Source organism: Mus pahari, chromosome 10 (assembly GCF_900095145.1).
Source record: "Mus pahari chromosome 10, PAHARI_EIJ_v1.1, whole genome shotgun sequence".
NCBI classification, from domain to species: Eukaryota; Metazoa; Chordata; class Mammalia; order Rodentia; family Muridae; genus Mus; species Mus pahari.
Window position 1 is genome coordinate 16,093,982 of NC_034599.1, and position 20,291 is coordinate 16,114,272.

Genomic DNA, 20,291 nt, shown 5'->3' on the forward strand with positions numbered 1-20,291 from the left:
AAGAAAGAAAGAAAGAAAGAAAGAAAGAAAGAAAGAAAGAAAGAAAGAAAGCGAGCAAGCTAAGGTTGCTACTAAACCTAAGAACTGGAGTTCAATCTGTGGAATGAAACCCACTTAAAGGAGAGAACCAACTCCTGAAAATTGTCCTTTAAACTTACACGCACATGCCGTGGCCTCCACACACATGTGTGGCCTCCACACACATGCCGTGGCCTCCACACACATACTATGGCAATCCCCCTCCCAACAAATGAAACATTTTAAAGAGAAAAAGAGAAGAAGAGCACAGTTCCTTGGTTTATTCTTGAGATGGCGATTTTGCCCTGTGTCCTGGGGAGGAGAGCCGCATAGGTGAGGGAGGATACAGATCCTTCTGGAATCTCTCATCATATCCCAGACTTCCTTCTGAAGGAAGCAGATTAAATAGACCACAGACCATTCATTCCCCTTTTCATACAGTTCCCAGTTATGAGCAGGGCAGCACCATGTAGGATCCTGATTTGTGCCCAACATCTTGGTCCCCAGAAGGCTTGGGGGCATTGGAGTGGGGCAGAGTAGAGAGAGGAGATTGTGCAGAACTGGGTCAAGGAAGCAGAAGGAAGGCACACCTCAGGGGAGGGGTGTCCCACTTTGATCTTGCTTTACCTCTTTTACTCAAAGAAAGAATAAGAATTTGAGGGAAGGGTCCCAGGCAGGGATCAGAGGTATCCAGTGCTTAACTATGGAAAGGAATAGCACCAAAAGGCCTGGTGGAGGGATGGAGAGGCAGGGGTGGGGCTTCATCAACTCTGAGTTAAAAGTCTACTGCATGGAGGTCTTGGGGGTGAGGTGGACAATGGACAGTTGGATGGAGGGGGGGAAGCCAGCAGACAGTTGGGTATGCAATCTGGGGTGAACAGACAGAGGGATGGGCTCTCCACCCTCACCCCCCACAAGGGAGAAAGACTAGTCAGAGTCACGTGACCCTGGATCCAGAGTCCCTGGGGATAAACAGAATGGCCTCAGAGCCTCAGCACCAAGGAGCCTGCGTGGGGCTCCCTTCAGCTTCCTTCCCACCTCACAACTTCAGCTGCTAAAGCAGATGGAGCCGAGTTCAAACCCAAACTTCTGGTTCGTCTGACCAAAGTCAGCGGCAGCCACGTCCCACAGAGGCAGAAAACCCACAGAAGAGCTGAGTTCGAAGAGGGTCTTCGCCTGTCCCTTCCGAACCTGGCCACGAGGGGACATGGAGAGCAAGTCAGAGGAGGGTGAGGAGAGGTTTCCCACACCCGCCAGCCCCTGGCTCCATGGTCTCACCCGGCAGCCATCATGGGAGACCTTGATGGTAGCCGCTGTTGTCTGGTTGAAGGACAACTCTTCCCAGTTGGTCCCTTGGAAACGGATAGAGCGCCTGTGGTCACCCGCGGCTTCGTCCAGCCATGCCACCGAGTTCTGGCAGGTGTAAGTGAACCTCTGGTGGGCTGCTGCACTCAACAGCTTCAGGAAGGTCAACTGGACCACATTCACTGGGGAGCCATCAGCATCCACGTAGGAGAACTGCGGTAGGGCAAGGTAGGGTGAGGAAGCCACCTCCCAGTCCACCTGCAGTCTACCCTCTGGCCTGAGACTTCTGCCAAGTCTCAAGTAGCCCAAAGCAGTCTTTGATTCATGATGTAGCTGAGGATGGCCTTGAACACCCGAAGTTCCTATTTATTCAGTGCTAGGAACGGAGCCCAGGGCTTTGTAGAGACGTGCTTGTCCTTCTCTGTCTACCCACGCCAGTTCCCACCAATTCTCATACATTCCATCCTCCATGTCAGCATTGGAACCCACCTTCTTCCCTCGGCGGAAGGTGCTGTACCAGCCTCCAGGCTTCTCTCGGGACCACGAGGCCAGTTTCACCTGAGGGAGGATGGGAAGGTCATTGAGCACCAACCCAAGTCCCTCTGCCTCCTCCTACTGGACATCATGGGTCATGGATGGCACAGGCTGTGCCCTTGGCAAGGGCCCACAGCTCCCTCACCCTCACACACAGCAACTCCCAGAATTCTCTGTGGTGACTGGATGAAACCCAGGGCCCTGCCCATGCTCAAGTACTGCTTTGTACTGCTACTGAATGGAGCCTGGGGCTGGGATCCAGCCACTGCACCCGACCCCTGCCCCTGTGCATGCACTGCAGGTGAAGCCCATAGCCTCGTGAACGCTGGGCAGCACCCTTGCCTTGAGGCTTGGCTTCAGGTCCTGTACTATAGGATTACCTGACGTAGACAGGAGGGACACGTGTCATATGAAGGGAGAATAAGGTCTCACAGATGGCAGAAGATGGCAGAGGTGGGAAAAAGACAAGATGGTTTCTTTCACTCACCGTCTCAAACTTCTTGTCTGGATAGAGACAGGTCTCGCCTCCCGCCGTGAAGTTGCAGAAAACCTTGAAGGCGTCGCGTGCACAGCCCTGATTGGGGTCAATCCAGTACTCTCCTACCGCGGAAGCGGACCCAGGCAATCAGTGCACAGAAACGCGGCAGTGCTCACCCGCCCTTCCCGGAAGGACCTGGGCCTCACCATCGGGCAGGTGTGGGTGGTGGCGGTGAAGCTCGCGGCACATGAGGCCTGGGCTCTCAGCTGTGCCCAGAGGTCTCTGCAACTGCTGCAGCTCCAAGCTCAGTGAGTTCAGTGAGGCCATCACCTCCTCCAGCCCACCTTCCAGGGTGTCCATCACAGAGCGGCGCCTGCGCAGGCCATGCACCTCAGCTGGGGAACCCTGGACTCACAAGGGAATGGGAATGGAAGAGAGGAAGAATCAGAGATGGGCAGAGAAGACAAGACCATGGGAGGCAGAGAAATTCAGAAGAGGAAGGAGAGGAGCAAGAAGAGGGGCAGGTGGGGGGAGGGGAAGCAGAGAATGAAAGAAGAGAAAGAGATATTGAGACAGTAATGGGTAAATAGATGGAGACGTAGGGAGGGAGAGACAGGACAGGACAGAACCCAGGAGAGAAGCTCAGGTCAGTCTCCACAAACGGTCTCACCGGGACTGCCAAAACCCACAACCCCAGACTGTCTTCCAAGGTCTCTTTTGGGTATTTGTTTGTTTTGAGACAGGGTCTCATGTACCCTTGGCTAACCTCAAACTCTCTATGTAGCTGAGGATAACCTTGAACTCCTGATCCCCTTGCCTCCACCTCCCCAGTGCTGGAATGACAGGTGTGTGCCACCACCCACTGCACTTCACTCCTCCCAAAGCTTTCAAGGAACTGCATTTCTGAGCTACAGTCCAAAACACTGGACTGGGTTCTGAGGGACCCGATAAGAACACACAAGCCTGATTCCTGCCCTCCTCCTGAGTCTGGGAACTCACCGGGGGACCAGGAGGACCCGCTGGTCCAGGGTCTCCACGAGGACCAAGAGATCCCTGTGAGAGAGGTCACTTTGAAATGAATCCTGTCTATGGAGACCTGATTCTTCCAATGCAAATACATGCATGTGTACATGCACAAGCACACATGCGTGTGTACACACACACACAAATATATGGAGCAACACATGCACATACATATAGACAAATAGATTTACTTGCACATACACGTGTGCACACACCCACACATATGCACAAACATACACATACATGTGCATATATACACCCATGTATACATACAGACATGTACACACACTCCTCTAGAAACCTCCCAAGCGCCCAGACAAATCCCCCACATTAAAATCCCCATTACAGCCCCTCACTTTCCCCAGGACAGCCCCACGCATTCCTGACCCTTATCCCTCCTCTAAACCAGCCCCCCAAGGCAGGACACACACATGTATTCATGTGCCCATACATTCACATACATGTACACACATGCAGGGTCCCAGAAGAGACTCCCAGTGTCCCATGCTAAACTTAAGCCATGTATTTCCATCCCTTGTCCTCTGAAATCAACACACAGGCTTCCACAGGCTACAACTTATTCAGCAGACCTATCTCCTTTAACAGTAGTTCAGAATTCCCTCCTACAAAACACAACGCCTTAGATCCCAAGAATGCAGCAGTAGGTGCTGAACACAGGGTGAGGGAAGAATAAACAAACAAGGGGGTGGTCGAGGGAGGGGATCTGGGACATGGAGGCCCAGGAGGTAGTGCCACTCACCGGGGACCCCTTGGAGCCCTTCTGTCCCAGAGGGCCCTGTGGGAAGAGACAGGGAATGTTGGGGTCTCAACCCCACCCATCATGGTAACTTCCCCATCCCTCCAATATCCCCACACTCACCACCACACCTGGGGGCCCAGGGTGACCTAATGAGCCAACAGGACCAGGAAGACCCTAGAAGAGAGGACATGGAGGTCACCCTTAATAGGGTCCAGCCCTGTTTACATGCACCTCTCTGAAGCAATACACAAACTCCTAACCCTCTAGAAGACCCCAAGTACCCACACACCTTCCTACATGACATTCCCCAGTTACAGGCCCCCATTCCCCTACACGGCCCTCCCCCATTCCAAATCTCCACCTTCAAAACACCCCCTTTGAACATTACCCCCCTGCCCCAACAATGCACACACTCACAGGGTCTCCCTGAAGGCCTGGGGGGCCCTGCACACCTGGCAACCCCTGATCGCCTTTCTCACCGGCCTCCCCTGGGGGACCAATGAGGCCTATTAGCCCAATGTGTCCCTGAAAGAGAAAGGCACACAGGACAGACATGTTGGGATCTTTTCTTTTCCTGGTGGCTTGGAAGGGATGGGTCAGGAGAGCAGTAAACGCCCAGTTCTCCTAGGCCAGGGCAAGAGGGAGACGGAGGGAACACCAGGAGGTGGCCTTACCTTCTCCCCCTTGGGGCCAGCATCTCCCTTCAGGCCAGGGAGGCCAGGCGGGCCCTGGGAAAAGATGAAGCGCAGCTTGTGATTCCCTGAAAGCCAGGGATGGGAAGATTTACCAGGGAACCACCCAGCTTTCAAACGCAAGTAAACAGGTCTGGGGTGAGAAATGTGGTTAGAAAAATGGGGGTGGAAGAGAGGTCAGCTGAGGGTACCAGGTGACAGGATCGGGGGAGTGGCCAGTGTAGACATCAAGGTGGCAGTCAGCATAGACCATCAAGACAGGTCCAATGTGGACCACCAAGATGGGGGCCGCTGTAGAAAGTGAGTGTAGCCATCTGTGTGAAGGGCCAATACAGGTCATGAAGATGGCACTGAAGGGCTAGCCTGTACACATCAGCACCACGGCCCACTCAATGTCCCTGGATGCCTAGTGTGGCTTTCAGAGCTGTGACCACAGGGATAGAAAAGTCTCTTACCAGGGGCCCTGGAGGGCCGATTTGCCCAGGAGGTCCCAGGAGACCTGGTTCACCCTGAGGAGGAGACAGAACAGGGGTGTCTGGTCTCTACCAGCACTCAGTGTGAACACTCAGTCATCCCCCGAGGTTGCTCAACTATGATGAGGTCCCAAGGCAGAAGGCCACCCATGCTGCCCCTCCCCCCAGTTTCACACCACTTACCACAGGACCGGGGATCCCTGGGAGACCGTCAGGCCCAATGCGTCCAGGGGGCCCTCGAGCCCCAATGGGGCCTGTCCTGCCTGGGGGCCCATCAGGACCAGCATCTCCCTGAAATGGACAGGGGTGGGGGAAGCCGTCTCAAGAGCCCGCCTGCTGACAGCTGGGACCTCAGGGGGTGCAGACCTTCTCTCGGTCAGGTGGCACAGGGAGGTGCTCCCAAGGGGGTGCTCACCTTGGCGCCTTTCTCGCCCTCTCTCCCTTCTGGACCCATGCGGCCAGGAGAACCCTGAGGAGGGAAAGTGTGAGTGTTGTGAGGGTCGGTGAGGAGCATCCAGGTTTATGTCAAGAGTGGGCTGGCAAGTTGGCTCAGCAGGTAAAGGACCTTGCCTGAGACCCACATGGTGGAAGGAGAGAACAAATTCCCACAAATTGTTCGCTGAACGAACTATAAATCACTTTGTGGTACATCATACACACACACACATACACACACACATAAATAGTAAATAAGTAAATAAATATAATCTTAAAATTATGAGTGGGGTATGTGTGGAGAGAGGGGCTATTGCATTGCTGAAGACAAGGTGGACATGAGACCCTCGGGCAGTAGAAGATCACTCACCCTCTTGCCAGGGAGACCACGGGCACCAGGTTCCCCTGAAGCTCCAGGTGGCCCCTGTTTAGTCAAAAGCAGCCACAGCATCAGCTCACAGCTGAAACAGCCCCACAGACACCGCCCAGCACCATCCCCCTCCCCCTCTCACCACTCAAGATCATGGGGTCAAAGATACCACTGGGTACCCAAGTCTCCCATCACCAACTCCACTCCATACCCGCACTCTACAGCCCTTTGCTCTCCACTCACCGGTCCCCCAATATCACCAGCATTTCCCTTCTCCCCTGGGATGCCATCAATACCCTAGGGAGGAGAGACAGTGGGAGAGTCTTACAATAGTTGGAATAGAGATGGGGCTGAAGGGGAGTGATGGTCATCCACTCCTCTAAGCGGGCCAAGGATAGGGACATGGGGGTAAATGGAGATACACTGATACACTTAGGGCTGGGCTACAGGGAGCGTTTACACTCACCGGAACTCCAGGGTCTCCTGGGGGCCCTAGATCTCCAGGGAGTCCTGTTGGACCCTAGAATAAAAACTGGTTGCTGATCTCATCTCACTGAGTGAGGAGTCGCCCCTTCACACACCAGATATTGTGACCAGACCAATTGCAGGGGACATATCACAAACAAAACACAAAAGGAAAGGCTTGGGGTTTATGTCGAGGCAGTGAAGTGTTCGCCTCGTGCATAAGACGCTAGGTGCGGAAGGGCTCAGCTTCCATTATGTTTTCATAGTTCATTCATTCATTGTTTCTTCTATTCGTCCAGTCTTTATCTGGGTGACTCAGAGAGTTAGCAAACAGGAAGAAGTAGGGGCTGGAGAGATGGTTGAGAGCGCTGTCTGCTCTTCCAGAGGAAAAGGGTTCCGTTCCCAGAACCCCCGTGGTGGCTCACAACCATCTGTAACTGCAGATAAGGTCATTCCAGAGGCTCTGACCTCCTCTTCCGACCTCTGCAGGCACCATGCATACATGTGGTGCACAGACATAGGCAAAATACGCATACACATAAAATTTGAAAAGAAAAATTAAAAACAAACAGGAAGAAGAAATGTCTGGTCTGTCTTAGGGACCAGGTTTTAATGTAACAAGGGCCCCAAGTTCTCTGCTCTGTCTCCTCCTAGGACTCACCATGTTCCCCTTAGAGCCATCCTCTCCTGGGGGTCCTTTCTTGCCTGGAGGACCAGCAGTCCCAGATGGACCCGAATCCCCCTTTTCACCAATTTCACCTTTGGGCCCCTTTGCAGAAACAGAGGTTAGAAGTCAAAGGTCAGAGTGTCATGGTCTCTTCAGGGAACAAAGATGAGCACACCTTGGATAAGAGCACTTGCCTGGGAAATCTGACAACCAGGGTTCCATTCCCAGACCCCATGGTAGAAGAGAACTGACCTCCAAAAGCTGTCCCCTGACCTCCACACATGCTCCACACTCTCATTCACGCAATAATGAATATATAATAGATATAAAGATTAACAAGGCTAGGAAGTGCCTCAGTGGTTAAGAGCATGTGGTGGTTTGAATACGCTTGGCCCATAGGGACTGTTACTGTTAGGAGGTGTGGCCTGGCTGAAGGAAGTGTGTCACTGTGGGGGTGGGCTTTGAAGCTCCACCCAGTACAGAAGAGTCAGTTGGCTTCTGGCTTCCTTTGGATGAAGATGTAGAACTCTCAGCTGCTCCAAGGCCATCCCTGCCTGGACACTGCCATGCTTTCTGCTGTATGATAATGGACTGAACCTCAGAACCTGTAAGCCAGCCCCAATTAAATGTTGTCCTTTATAAGAGCTGCCTTGGTCATGGGGTCTCTTCACAGCAATGGAAACCCTAACTAAGACAGAGCACATACTACTCATGCAGAGACCAAAAAACAAAGCTCCAAGCACTCACGTCAGGCATCTCACAACCACCTGCAATTCCAGCTCCACGGGAATCCAATGCCATCTTCTACACACGGACACACACACACACACACACACACACACACGTCAAGTTGCCTAGGAACACAAGAGTTAGAGGTCACAGAGAACTAGAACTAGCTGAGTCAGGGATAATGGCTCTGCCACCCATTATTAGTCTGTCCTGGCCCATATACTGCCTTTGGGTACATTAGAAAATGGTCCCCCTTTGGGCCGCTTTACCCCCAATTCCATGTTTGTTGCTTTGATTTAAACCCCTAGCTGTCTCCTCAGTCCTGTATGCTTGTGGGGAACTTTGGGGATCTTCTCAGGGGGAGCATCTTTCGTATCTTTCATCACAGCAGCCAGGGATATCCGTTGGTCTGGGGTCAGCAATGCTCTAAGGACTGCCGTGCTCTCATGACCTCAGCAGTTCCCTATGGTGAGTGAAAGGGCAATGCTCTACAGAGACTCACAGGGATGCCGGGGATTCCTGGGGGTCCGGCGTCTCCAGCGTCCCCTGGCTCGCCCTGTGAGAGGAGAGGCAGTGAACATAGAAAGAGATCATCCCACTGAATGGCAGGGAGGAGTGTCCCCATACAGCTGTAGCCGAGGGGACAGGTCCTATCTATCCCCTCCATCCAGGGCTTAAGCCCTCCTCTCACCTTCTCGCCCACAGCGCCAGGCTGTCCTACTCCTCCAGGCAGCCCCGGGGGGCCCTGGAGAGACAACGAGGAGACTGTGAGTCTCTAAGGGTGTGGCAGACCCATAGAGGCATTCTGTCCACCCCAGAATTCTCACCTCTGATCCACTGGGCCCAGGAGGGCCCCGAGGGCCTGGAGCTCCATGTGGACCCTGTCAAAGAACCAAATAGTGTGCAATGACTCCCCATGATTTCACTAGAAAGGCTACAGTAGCCACAGATAAACTGTAAGATGTGTGTGACCGTTTAGATGAGCGTAACCAGCGGTCACGCCCATTCCACCTGTCTTCATATCCCCCAGGGAGTTCATACCATGGATCCTACGTCTCCAACCTCGCCCTTCTCCCCCGGAGGGCCCGGCAGCCCCTGTGAAGTGAAGAGCAGTACAGACAGCTGGTGAGACGGCCGCGCGCCTCGCACAAGTGTAAGGACTTGACTCTGGGTCCCTAGAACCCATTTCCAAAAGGCCAGACACAGCAGAGCTTGCCTGTAACATCAGCACTGGGAGGCAGGGACAAGAGGTCCCCTAGAGCTTGCTGGAAGTCAGTGACCAAATCAAGGGACTCCAGATTCAGTGAGAGATGTAGCCTCAAAAATAAGGTGAGGAGGGCCATCAAAATGGCTTAGTGGGTAAAGGTGATTGCCACCAAGCCTGATGGCCTGAAGTCAAGCCCTGGACCCATGTGGTAGAGAACTAACTCTAACTCCTGCAAGTTGTCTTCTGACCTTCACACACATGTGCCATGGCATAAATGAGAATGCGAGTATACACACATGCACATGCACACATGTGCACACATACATATTCTCTCTCTCTCTCTCTCTCTCTCTCTCTCTCTCTCTCTCTCTCTCTCTCTCTCTCTCTCTCTCTCTCTCTCACTAAATGTTAAAAAAAATTATTAGTTGGGAAGCAATAAGGAATGCATGAAAGCATGTATACATGCATACATGCCAACCTCCATCTTTTAATTTGTTTGTTTGTTTTGAGATAGACTCTCACTATGTAGCCCTGGCTGGTCTGGAACTCTCTACAAAGACCAGGGTGGCCTCAAACTCACAGGATCCACCTGCCTCTACCTCCTGAGTTCTGGGACTAAAGGCATCCACCATTACATCCAGCCCTCTGAGCTATTCATCTTTATAAATCATAAGACACAGGGATAGCAACACACACAAACACACATCATACAAAGATTAGCGCCCAGGGTAGGGGATTAGGAGGGGGTGGTACCCCCAAACTCACACACCTACCTGCAGGCCTGGAGGACCAATTACACCTACAAAACCTCGAACTCCGTCATCTCCCTTCTGCCCGAAGAGGCCAGGGGGTCCCCGGCGACCCTGAGCGCCATCTGCACCCTGTGAAAATGTTGGGGACAACACAGTTGGTGTCCAGATCAAAGGTTGCAGATGGGGTCCGAGGTTGGAACTGAGGCTAGGGGATGGAATCAAGTTTGGTGAGAATCAGGTTTGATGTAACAGGCAGGTGATTCTGAGTTACTAACACAGGTGAGTGGGGGCTGCGGCTCAGGTAAGGGTTATAAGCAGGGTTTGAAGGAGGCTGAGGTAGATTTTAGGGCTAGGTTGGAAGTTATGACCTAATATGTTTTGGTGACCCTCTGACCTGGACCAGCAGGTCATTCTTCAGTGACAGGGTTCCTAAGGGAAAAGCGCCCAGGAGAAGAGAAGGTAAAGAAGACAGAGCTGGGGAAGGAGGTCTGTACAAGCTATGTCTTAAGCTGAGTAAGCTTATTAAGAAATGAAGCATCGTATATACAGTTGTTTCTGAAAGGGGAAGTGGGACAAGGTCAACAGAAAGCTACCACACAATGAAGTCAGAAGCTAATCAGTCGGTGTTGCAAAAGGGGGCACAAGGTTTCTCAGGGGCATCAGAGACCAGCACACAGCAGCTTCTTAAGACAGGAAGAGTTGGGTGGTCAGGGTCTGAAGCCACAACTCCCCATGTTCTACATATCAGGGTCTCAGGGGAAACTTTGGATCAGCTTACTCAACAGCCAACAACAAGCTGGGCAGTGGTAGTGCACGCCTTTAATCCCAGCACTTGGGAGGCAGAGGCAGGCAGATTTCTGGGTTCGAGGCCAGCCTGGTCTACAGAGTGAGTTCCAGGACAGCCAGGGCTACACAGAGAAACCCTGTCTCGAAACAAACAAACAAAAACAAACCAACAACACACAACACTCAAAAGTTCTTGTGTTAGAACTGTGAGCCCAGAATTCGTATGTTGTTTTGAGGCAGGCTCTGGTGGAGCCCAAGTAGACAAAACTTACTTTGTAGCTGAGGATGACTTGAACTCATGATCTTTCTGTTTCCATTTCCCCCATGCTGGGATTACAGACATAAACTACTATGCCTTGGCTATGGAGTGCTAGGGTTGGAACCCAGGATTTTGTGCCTGACAGGCGAGCACTCTGCCAACTGAATCAACCGCCAGCCTCCTTCAGAGTTCATACGTTATCAGAATTTGGAGGTAGGGCCTCACGAAAGTGCTAGGATCAGATGCAGTCATGAGTGTGAGGCCCCCACGATGGTATAGTAGTGGCTTCATAAGAAGATGAAGACCTAAGTTCACATAATAGTTATTAACACACTATGATGTGATAAAGCAAGGAGTCCCCTGTCAGATGCCAACACCACTGTTAGGGACTTCCCAGCCTCCAGACCACAAGTCATCCAAATAAATCATTTAACTTCAGATTTTGAAACAGTAACAGAAAATTAACTAGGGCAAGGCTGGAGTATAATTCAAAGTTCAAGCTCCCATTTGAGGCAGGCAGTGGAGGGGACAGACCTGGTAGGGTAGACAGTAGAAGAAAGCTAAGATCCAGGTATTTGAGTTGGGCAAAGATCAAAGCAGTAAGCAGAGAGTTTGAGCTGAGCTGGGATTCAAGGTCGGAGTTGAGTTCATCATGGGTGTTGGCACTAAGGTGAATCCAAGGCTGGACAAGGATGCTAGGATTTTTTTTTTTTTCTCAGAAGCGTGGCACACTGTCTTCACTTCAAGGACCCAGGGTATAGTCACCAAGTTGGGAGAACTCACCGGGAGGCCTGGATGGCCCGCTGGACCTCTTATTCCTGTTGGTCCAGGTGGGCCCTGAAGAGGAAAACAAAATAGAAAATTCTATCAGAGTTGAACATAGTGGTACATGCCTACGACCCCAGCACTCAGGAGGATGGGGAGCCAAGGTCAACCTCAGCTACATAGCAAGTTTGGGGACAGCCTAGGTTACATGACAAACTCTTTTATCTGAAAAAAAAAAAAAAAAAAAAAAAAAAAAAGCAAAGGTCTCCTTGGGATGGTGTGTAACCCGTTGACGCTGAGACTAAAGCTTAAGTTTTGGGAGAAAAGCTGCTGGCCCCAGACCAAGGTAGATTCTTGCCATGGAGGGATGGGGAATTTCTGAGGCCCAGAGGGGCCGTTCTCTGAATGTTTATTACGTTTATACATTTTGTATGTGTGTGTGTGCATGTGCATGGCAACTTATGAGAGGCAATTGTTTTCTTTCATCACGAAGGTCCTGGGCATGGAATTCAGGTCACTGGGTTTAGTGGCAAGCACCTTCACTAACTGAGAAGCCTAGAGGGCTCTTTCTTACTCTCCTGGGCTCTCAGGGCTCAAACAGAGCCCAGATAGGGGTCTTTAGCCCTTCAGTTCCAGTGAGCTAGGTGTCAAGATTGGGCTGAGGGAACCACAAAACCTAGGCTACCCCATCTCTCCTCCCATGAGCATCACAACCTCCCTGGGGGTCCCCACTTACCGCATCTCCTTTATCCCCTTTGCTTCCTTTGTGACCAGGCATCCCTACTTCCCCCTGCAGGACAAACATATTAGGAAGAGTTCAGGTCCCAGCATGCCCAATCTCTCTGTAAACTGTCTCTCTCCCTGGTCCTCTCACCTTGTCTCCTTCTTCACCAGAAGGCCCTGCAGCTCCAGAGGGGCCCTGAAGCCCCGGGGGTCCTGGAATACCATCTTTGCCAGTAGGACCAGGAGTACCCCGTTCTCCCTGATAGAGGAAGAAGAAGGATGGATGTTACGAGCAGGGGACACGGGAGAGGACATTTGTGTGGCAATCTCTTTAAAATTTAAACTACCCATCCTGAAGAGAACTCCTTAAGGCTCAGAATACAGTAGGCTCACAAGTCTTAGAAAGTTCCTGAAACTTACAGGATTCACCAGCCATCCCAAAGCTATAAAAGTAGTTCACAACGATGGGGAAGAGGGTCTTTGGCCTTTCAAGCTGACTACAAGTTGTATAGAGAGATCCAGGGATTCAGCTCTTCTGAACCATGAGCCAGGCACAGATGGCCATTCAGTGATGCAGCTATCTTTGAGTCAGCCTTGCTTTGAAAGTCACTCCACACACATACTCCTGTAAGTAATCCCAATAAACTCACAGCTTAATTAAGCTGGACTTGGGAAAGATAATTTTAAGAATTGATTTTATTTATTTTAATTATGTATGTGTATGTGAATGAGTGGGTATGTGCACATGAGTGCAATTGCCCATGGAGGCCAGAAGTGGATGACAAATCACCTGGAGCTAGAATTACAGGCAGAGGTGATCCTACCCATATGGATGCTGGGAACTGGTCTCAGGTACTCAGCAAAAGCAGTATGTGCTCTTACCACTGAGACATCATTTCTCCAGTCCACAGAAATAGAAGTTCTTTGGTAAATGGCTGATGACTTATCTGGAATGAGTTGAAACTTGTTCACATCTCCCCAGAAAAAGTCAACGAACAGACACTTACCGGGGACCCCTTCTCGCCAGCAGGACCAATAGGGCCTTGCCCTCCACTCTGACCAGGAAGCCCAATGCCACCAGAGGGGCCTACAGGACCACGCTCACCCGGGGAGCCCTGGAAAAGGGGTGGAGGACCAGAAATGATTAAGGAGACAGGGCTTCTGACACCAGTATCATATTTACACACAGCCAGAGGGCACCTTAAGCACTATCCTCAGTAGTCCCAGCCTCTTCAACTTGAGGACCACGTAGCCCGGCATCAACTGCCCCCACCACCTCCTTGGAATCCTCATCTCATTCACTCAGCCCCAGCTACACAGACCTCTGCAGACCACAGTCCTGCCCCCAGGGTCTTTGCCTTTCCCAGCCAGCCTGTTTAATATACTCTTCCCAACACTCCATGCACTCTCTTCCTTTTCATTGTTTTCCTTCCCCATCTCTCTTCCCTCCCCTTTCATTTCCTCTCCCTTTCCTTTCTTTCTTCTTCCTTTCCTTCCATCCCTTCCCTTTAACAGGGCCTCAGTAAGTAGACCAGGCTAGCCTCAAATTCACAACCCTACCTCCTCAGTCTCCCACATGCCAGGGCACAGTCGTGAACTACCACATGCAGACTGTATAGATTTTTTCTTTTTGCATTTGTGTATGCATGTGTAGTTTTGTGTATGTGGACACATGTGGTACATGGAATCCTGAGGCTGATGTCTGGAATCATCCCCAACTCAACTGTGTCATTGAGTCGGGGTCTCTCAGGCAAACCCGAGCATGCTGACATGGCTGTCCCACTAACCAGCTTTTTCTGGGACCCCTTGTCTCTTGCTTTCCAGGCTGGAATTAAAGGTGGGATGCCATGCCCACTGGACATTCTCTGGGGATTTGAACTCAGCCCTTTGTGTTTGCACAGCCAGCACTCTGTCCACTGCACCAGCTCCCCACCCAGTCCTATGACAACTATCCTACATCAGGAAGCTTTCTGGCTGACTCAGGTCATGGCGGTCAGAACTGAGTGTGCTCCGGGCCTATCTTCCCCAAACTCACAAGCCCCATCCTGGGGTATCAAACCCTGAAGACACCGCCCTCTCCAGCGTCTCTTTTCCCCCCAGCCAGTGTGTTGATACTTACATTTGCCCCAACAGGGCCTGGGGGACCTTTGTCACCCTTCAAACCAATGGGTCCCTGGGGGAAGAAATAACCAGTCAGAAAATCTCCCAGGGACCCCAAGGATTTGTCTTCACTTTGGGGGACCCTCATCAACCCTAGCCTTATCTGAAGATGGGCCCTGATTTCTGTAGATCTGTCCTCTCCAGGTCTCTGCCACTACCAATTCTGTGTGTGTGTGCGTGTGTGTGTGTGTGCGTGTGTGTGTGCGTGTGTGTGCATGCGTGTGTGCGTGTGTGTACGTGTGTGTGCGTGTGCGCGTGAGTGTGTGTGCGTGTGTGCGTGTGTGCGTGTGTGTGTGTGTGTGTGTGTGTGTGTGCGCGTGCGTGCGTGCATGTGTGTGCGCGCACGCGTGCTCATACCTTCCCCGGCACACGTGTCAAGGTCAGAGGACAACTAGCCAGAATTAGCTGTCTCCTATCATGTGGGTCCTGCTGATCAGACTCAGTTAGTTCATCAGGCTCAGCTGCAACCCTCTTCCTTCCCCCTCGGAGCTCCCTCACTGGCCACCACTAACAACTCTTAACACAGTCCCTTCTCCTGTTTGCTGCCACTGCAAAGGAGCCTCCTCTTCTCTCCTCCACAGCCCCACACTCCAGTGGACTTTCCCAAGATACTCACTGGGTCTCCGGGAGCTCCTTGGGGGCCAGGAAAGCCCCTGGGCCCAGGTGGCCCCTCCTTCCCGACAGACCCCAGGGGTCCTAGCTCACCCTGTAGAAAGCCAAGGAGGGGAAGTTAGCCTCAGGAACGTGGTGTCTCATCCAGTCTCTGACTACTCCCAGCTATTCCCCACACAATGTGAGGCTCAGGGATTGAATGATGACTTTGAGGCAATCTATCCAAGCTCTTACCTTGGCCCCTTCTCTGCCTTCTACGCCTGGCAGACCTTGTTCACCAGGAGGTCCAGGAGGCCCTGGGGGGCCTCTCTCGCCTAGAGGCCCCACATCCCCTACCTTTCCCTGGAAACAAGCAAGAGACATCTTGAGCAGCCTGAAGGTGGGGAGAATGTCAGACTTCCAGCTCCATGTATTCCTTGGGGATCCATTCTGACCTGAGGACCCAGGACGCCAGCTGGTCCAGGGGGGCCTGTCTGACCTTGGAAGCCCTAAGGAGAGAAATAGAAAGAGGTACCACCTGAGAAGAAGAAAAGGAGAGCCCACGGGGAGGCAGCTCTGTGCTCCACGCAAGCGAGAAGACCTGAGTTCAGCTTCCCAGCACCCACGCAGAAAGCCAGGTGTGTGGTGGCACAGTCCCATCCAGTGCTGGGAAGGCAGAAGCCATGGCTCTCTGGGGCTCACTGGCCAGCCAGTCTAACCTAACCTGTGAGACCCATCTGAGACAGCGAGAGACCCTGACTCAAAAAATAAGGTGGGAGCCAGAGAGATGGCTGAGTGAGTATGAGCAGTTGCTAGTCAAGCAAAAGAACCTGCGTTTGCATCCCCAGTACCCATGGAAAAGCCATGCACAGTTCTTATGCCTGTAACCCCAGAGTGCAAACAGGTGGATGTGGGAATTGCTGGCCAGCCAGCCTAGCCGAAGTGGAAAGCCTCGGGATCAGTCCTAAAAAGTAAGACAGGGTGGGGGTGGGGGCGCAGGGAGATACCCAGCATCCTTTTCTGGCTTCCACATGTACATGCACATGCATCCCACCCCATATACAAGGGCCAACATAGTCAGGGGTCAGAGGTCAAGGGTCACTTACCAATTCTCCCCTTTGTCCAGGGTGTCCAGATATCCCATCTTTCCCCTGAGGACCCTGGGAAATGAAGTAAGAAGGAATGAAGATTTAGAACTGGAGCCACTCCGCCCTGTACCCTTCTCCCACCAACCCAGAGTCAGGGTAACATCACTCACTGGGGGGCCTTTTGGTCCAGGGAATCCTGGTGGACCTTGCAGACCGGGTAGACCCTGAAATGGAACCAGAAATTATTACTTTATCCCTCCTGAGTGTCTTGCACCTCTGTGCCACAAGAGTGACCTTAAAAGTCAGTCCAGTGCTGGCAGGATGGCTCAGTGGGTAAAGGTGCCCGCTTACATTTACTCAGATAAAACCTGTGACCTGGGTTTTATCCCCAGATCCCTCAGGGTAGATGGCATTAACCAATTCTTTGGAGTTGTCCTCTGAACTCCAAAATCACACAAACATAAAGACAGTTTTGTTTTTCTTTGAAGCAAACACGTATGGAGTACCCACTCCACACAAGCAGGTGTTGAGCGCTCACTCAGGGTATATGATCTTATTCACCACTGCAGCCCATTGAGGCATGGACCGTGATTCCCCGATTTTATAAAAGAGGGAACTGAAGCAAAGAGAAGTTAAGCAAGTTGCTCAAGGTCACACAGCAGGCAAGAAGCACAGCTTCGAATTGAACTCACAGATCTCTGGTCTTAGAGACTGAGCTCTTTCTATTGCATATATATGATGTGCTGTCAGCTCATGGCTGGTTCCCTGACAGTGTCACACACATACATATACACTCATATGCATACATGCACATTCACAGACACATATACACACACTCACACATACACCACACACACATACATACACTCACAAACACACACACACACACACATACACACACACTTACCTTTTCTCCTGGGGGCCCAGGAGACCCGTTCTGGCCCACATCACCCTAGAACAGATGAAATGAGCTTCAATAGCAGAACATACTCAGCTGGAAGGACTAAGCAGCTAGCTAAGTTAGCCTGAGATAGACCCTTGGTCATCCCCCAACCTCTACTCCCATACCTTGGGGCCAGGCTGGCCTGTGGCCCCCGGCTGTCCCCTGTCTCCTCGGGTACCCTGCATAGAAATTTAAAAAAATGAAAAAGCAAAGAACAGAGGTGAGTGGGTGGGTGGGCCTGGGAGAGGGCATCACACTCAGGCTCCCTCCTCCAAAATGCCCTCTGACTCCACCAGGGGCAGGGAGGGGACCTGTCCTTCCCTGCCCACTCCTGACGTCACTATCCCGCTTCCCCTCAGCCCTGTGCCCTGCGTGGAACAGCCATCCTCTCCTTACCGGTGTGCCGCGCTCTCCTTCATCCCCTGGCTGTCCTGCTTTGCCCTGGAAAGCAAGTCAGAAACAGAGAAGGTGAGAATTGCTTCTTGAGACACACATGCACATGTGCATTCACAAGTGGGAATGTTTGCATACAAGAATGTCTGCAAAACAAACAAACAAACAGACAAAACAAAACAAAGGTGCATGCAGAGAGTGAATCCAGTCCAAAGGAGGGATCTTTGTTGCCGGCAGCAATACAGAGGGGCAGAGCCATCTAAACCGTTTGAAACTGAAGCTCCAGACACCAGACACGGAGCTACAGAATTTAGCAATGTCCTGCTGGGTTTCAGTCTTGCATTGGCCCAGTATTTCCTCACCATGCCTTTATTCTTCCCTTGAGGAATGGGAATTATAGTCTATGGCACTGTAAATTTTTTAAATTTTTCCTTTTAAAACACTGGAATTTTAAAAGCCTACGGGGTTTTTAAAATTAGATTATGTTTTACATTCAAAAACAAGCATGAAACTTTGAGACTAGGAAGTAAGTTATGGTTTTAAATCGATGTGTTTGTGTGTCCAGTGGACAAGGGACGGAACTGGGCCAGATAGATTTTCTTTCTATTTGTGTATGTGTCTGTGTAGGGGTTGGTACACAAAAGTGCAGGTGTTCCCAGATGCCAGAAGGGGGCGCTGGATACCCTGGATCCAGAGCTACAGACGGTTGTGAGCCACCTGACTGAGTACTGGGAACCAAATTCCAGCCCTCTGGGAGAGCAGACAGGGCTCTTAGCTGCCGAGTCAGCTCTCCAGCTCTGCGATGGTTAGTTTTCATTGTTAGCTCGAGGCAGTCTAGAAGCATCCAGGAAGAAAGCCTCAGTGAGGGACTGTATAGATCAGGTTACCCTGTGGGAGTGTCTGTGGGGATTGTCTTGATTGCCTTAAGTGGGAGAGCAAGATTTGCCCTAATAAACTCAGTCAAACCATCCCAACACCCACCTCCGGCATGCGTGAGCACACCTTCCTCATACCCTCTGACACACAACTCACCCGCTTGCCTTTCTCCCCCAGTGGTCCCAGGGGTCCAGGAAATCCAATCGATCCCTGAGCAGAGAGAATGAGACACGAGACTCAGGGATGGCGAGTATTCGGAGGAATTGGTCCCTGGCTCCACCCTTTGAGACTTCCTTGGGCTACAGAATCCGATGGCTTTCTTTTACCTCCTCCAGCCGCAGCCTCCTCCTCACTTCATTCTGGTTCTCACCCGACAGCAGCCATACTACCCGCCTCCAAATTCCCCAGGTATGCCTGCATGTTCCTGCCCGAGAGCCTTTGCACACATCCTTCCTTCACCTTAAATGCTCTTCTCTCAAGTCTACACAAAGCCACCAGTCACCCATCATTCACCATCCTTATGTGCATGTATATGTGATATGTGTGTACATGTGCCCATAGACACATATAGAAGCCACAGGGGAGTGTCAGCTGGTAAAGCACTTGCCTAGGACACAAGAATTCCTTCTAGGACACAAGAATTCCCGAGCACCGCACAACACAGGGGTGATGGCATCTGCCTGTGGTCCCAGCTTCCAAGGTGAAACACAAGATGAGGAGTTCAAGCTCAGCCTTATCTACATACCAAGTATGAGGCAAGCCTGGGCTACATAAAACCCTGTCTCAGCAAAAGAACTAGAGGAGCTGGCTGCCAGGTGGGTGTGGCAGCCCACCTGTAATCCCAGCAGGGAAGTAGAGCCAGGGAGTCCCCAAAGGACAAACTGACTAATAAAACAACTAGAATTGGTGCGCTCTGGGTTCAAGTGAAAGATCCTGCCTCCATATGTAAGGTAGAAGAGATGGAGGACACTGGACATCAACCTCTGGTTTCCATGCTCAGGTATACTGCACACATGGAGGCAACTCGCATCTAAACGTCAAGGCACACACACAAAACAAGAACCCAAAGGCCACAGAAGGGGTGGGAATTCGTGGGAGGTTGTTAGGTTATTAGGGTCCTTGAATGGGATTGGGTGCTGAGGTCTCTGCCCTCTCTGTACCTCCCTTCTCTCTCCCCCTCCCCCTCCCTCTCTCCTTCCCCCTCCCTCTCCCTCTCCCTCTCCCTTTCTCCGCTGTCTCTTCTCTCCCCGACCTTCTCCTCTACCCCTACTCTCCTGCTTCATGATGTGAGTGACTTCTCTCTGCCACCTTTGACACCACCGTCTGCCACCAGAAGCAAAGCAAGTCAAAGGTCTGCTCCAGACCATGAGACAAATACAACTTGCCTGCAAACCTCGATCTACAATGAGTATTAGGCAAGACAACCATGTCAGCGCCAAACAGCAAAGATACGGAACTCAGGAAGAACTCTGCTTCTGGTGAGATGGCTCAGTGGGTAAAGTGCTGCCGCCAGTCCTAATGGCGTGAGTTTGGTCTGCAGCATCCACGTGGTGGACCGAGAGAAGTGACTCCCTCAAGTTGTCCTTTATGTGTACCTGTGTGTGCCTGGTGCCCATGGGGAACAGAAAGGGACACTGGATCCCCTGGAACTGGAATTATAGCCTTCATGTGGATGCTGGGAACTGAACCCAGGCTCTCTGCAAGAGCAGCAAGAGGTTTTAACCTCTGAGCAGCTCTCCAGCCCATAAACCTAATTTTAAAAAAAGAATTCTGCACTCAAATCTTCTCCCATGCATCTT

General features: G+C 51.6%; 1 protein-coding gene across 1 annotated transcript in view; it reads right to left on the reverse strand.

The window, feature by feature from the left end:
- Nucleotides 1-298: 298 nt before the first annotated feature.
- Col5a3 (collagen type V alpha 3 chain) overlaps nucleotides 299-20,291 on the reverse strand; it is a 45,792-nt gene continuing 25,799 nt past the window's right edge. The window contains exons 32-67 of the mRNA XM_021206624.2: nucleotides 18,649-18,702; nucleotides 17,620-17,664; nucleotides 17,349-17,402; nucleotides 17,188-17,232; nucleotides 16,451-16,504; nucleotides 16,299-16,352; nucleotides 15,648-15,701; nucleotides 15,448-15,555; nucleotides 15,218-15,307; nucleotides 14,561-14,614; nucleotides 13,449-13,556; nucleotides 12,593-12,700; nucleotides 12,455-12,508; nucleotides 11,737-11,790; nucleotides 9,930-10,037; nucleotides 8,991-9,044; nucleotides 8,777-8,830; nucleotides 8,641-8,694; nucleotides 8,452-8,505; nucleotides 7,215-7,322; nucleotides 6,555-6,608; nucleotides 6,332-6,385; nucleotides 6,089-6,142; nucleotides 5,699-5,752; nucleotides 5,467-5,574; nucleotides 5,266-5,319; nucleotides 4,793-4,846; nucleotides 4,536-4,643; nucleotides 4,239-4,292; nucleotides 4,119-4,154; nucleotides 3,335-3,388; nucleotides 2,542-2,740; nucleotides 2,345-2,457; nucleotides 1,813-1,881; nucleotides 1,297-1,536; nucleotides 299-1,209 (exon numbers count right to left, since the gene is read on the reverse strand). Coding sequence (XP_021062283.1) covers nucleotides 1,066-1,209; nucleotides 1,297-1,536; nucleotides 1,813-1,881; nucleotides 2,345-2,457; nucleotides 2,542-2,740; nucleotides 3,335-3,388; nucleotides 4,119-4,154; nucleotides 4,239-4,292; nucleotides 4,536-4,643; nucleotides 4,793-4,846; nucleotides 5,266-5,319; nucleotides 5,467-5,574; nucleotides 5,699-5,752; nucleotides 6,089-6,142; nucleotides 6,332-6,385; nucleotides 6,555-6,608; nucleotides 7,215-7,322; nucleotides 8,452-8,505; nucleotides 8,641-8,694; nucleotides 8,777-8,830; nucleotides 8,991-9,044; nucleotides 9,930-10,037; nucleotides 11,737-11,790; nucleotides 12,455-12,508; nucleotides 12,593-12,700; nucleotides 13,449-13,556; nucleotides 14,561-14,614; nucleotides 15,218-15,307; nucleotides 15,448-15,555; nucleotides 15,648-15,701; nucleotides 16,299-16,352; nucleotides 16,451-16,504; nucleotides 17,188-17,232; nucleotides 17,349-17,402; nucleotides 17,620-17,664; nucleotides 18,649-18,702 — 2,817 coding nt within the window. The 3' untranslated portion in view covers nucleotides 299-1,065. The remainder of the gene's footprint in view (nucleotides 1,210-1,296; nucleotides 1,537-1,812; nucleotides 1,882-2,344; nucleotides 2,458-2,541; nucleotides 2,741-3,334; nucleotides 3,389-4,118; nucleotides 4,155-4,238; nucleotides 4,293-4,535; nucleotides 4,644-4,792; nucleotides 4,847-5,265; nucleotides 5,320-5,466; nucleotides 5,575-5,698; nucleotides 5,753-6,088; nucleotides 6,143-6,331; nucleotides 6,386-6,554; nucleotides 6,609-7,214; nucleotides 7,323-8,451; nucleotides 8,506-8,640; nucleotides 8,695-8,776; nucleotides 8,831-8,990; nucleotides 9,045-9,929; nucleotides 10,038-11,736; nucleotides 11,791-12,454; nucleotides 12,509-12,592; nucleotides 12,701-13,448; nucleotides 13,557-14,560; nucleotides 14,615-15,217; nucleotides 15,308-15,447; nucleotides 15,556-15,647; nucleotides 15,702-16,298; nucleotides 16,353-16,450; nucleotides 16,505-17,187; nucleotides 17,233-17,348; nucleotides 17,403-17,619; nucleotides 17,665-18,648; nucleotides 18,703-20,291) is intronic.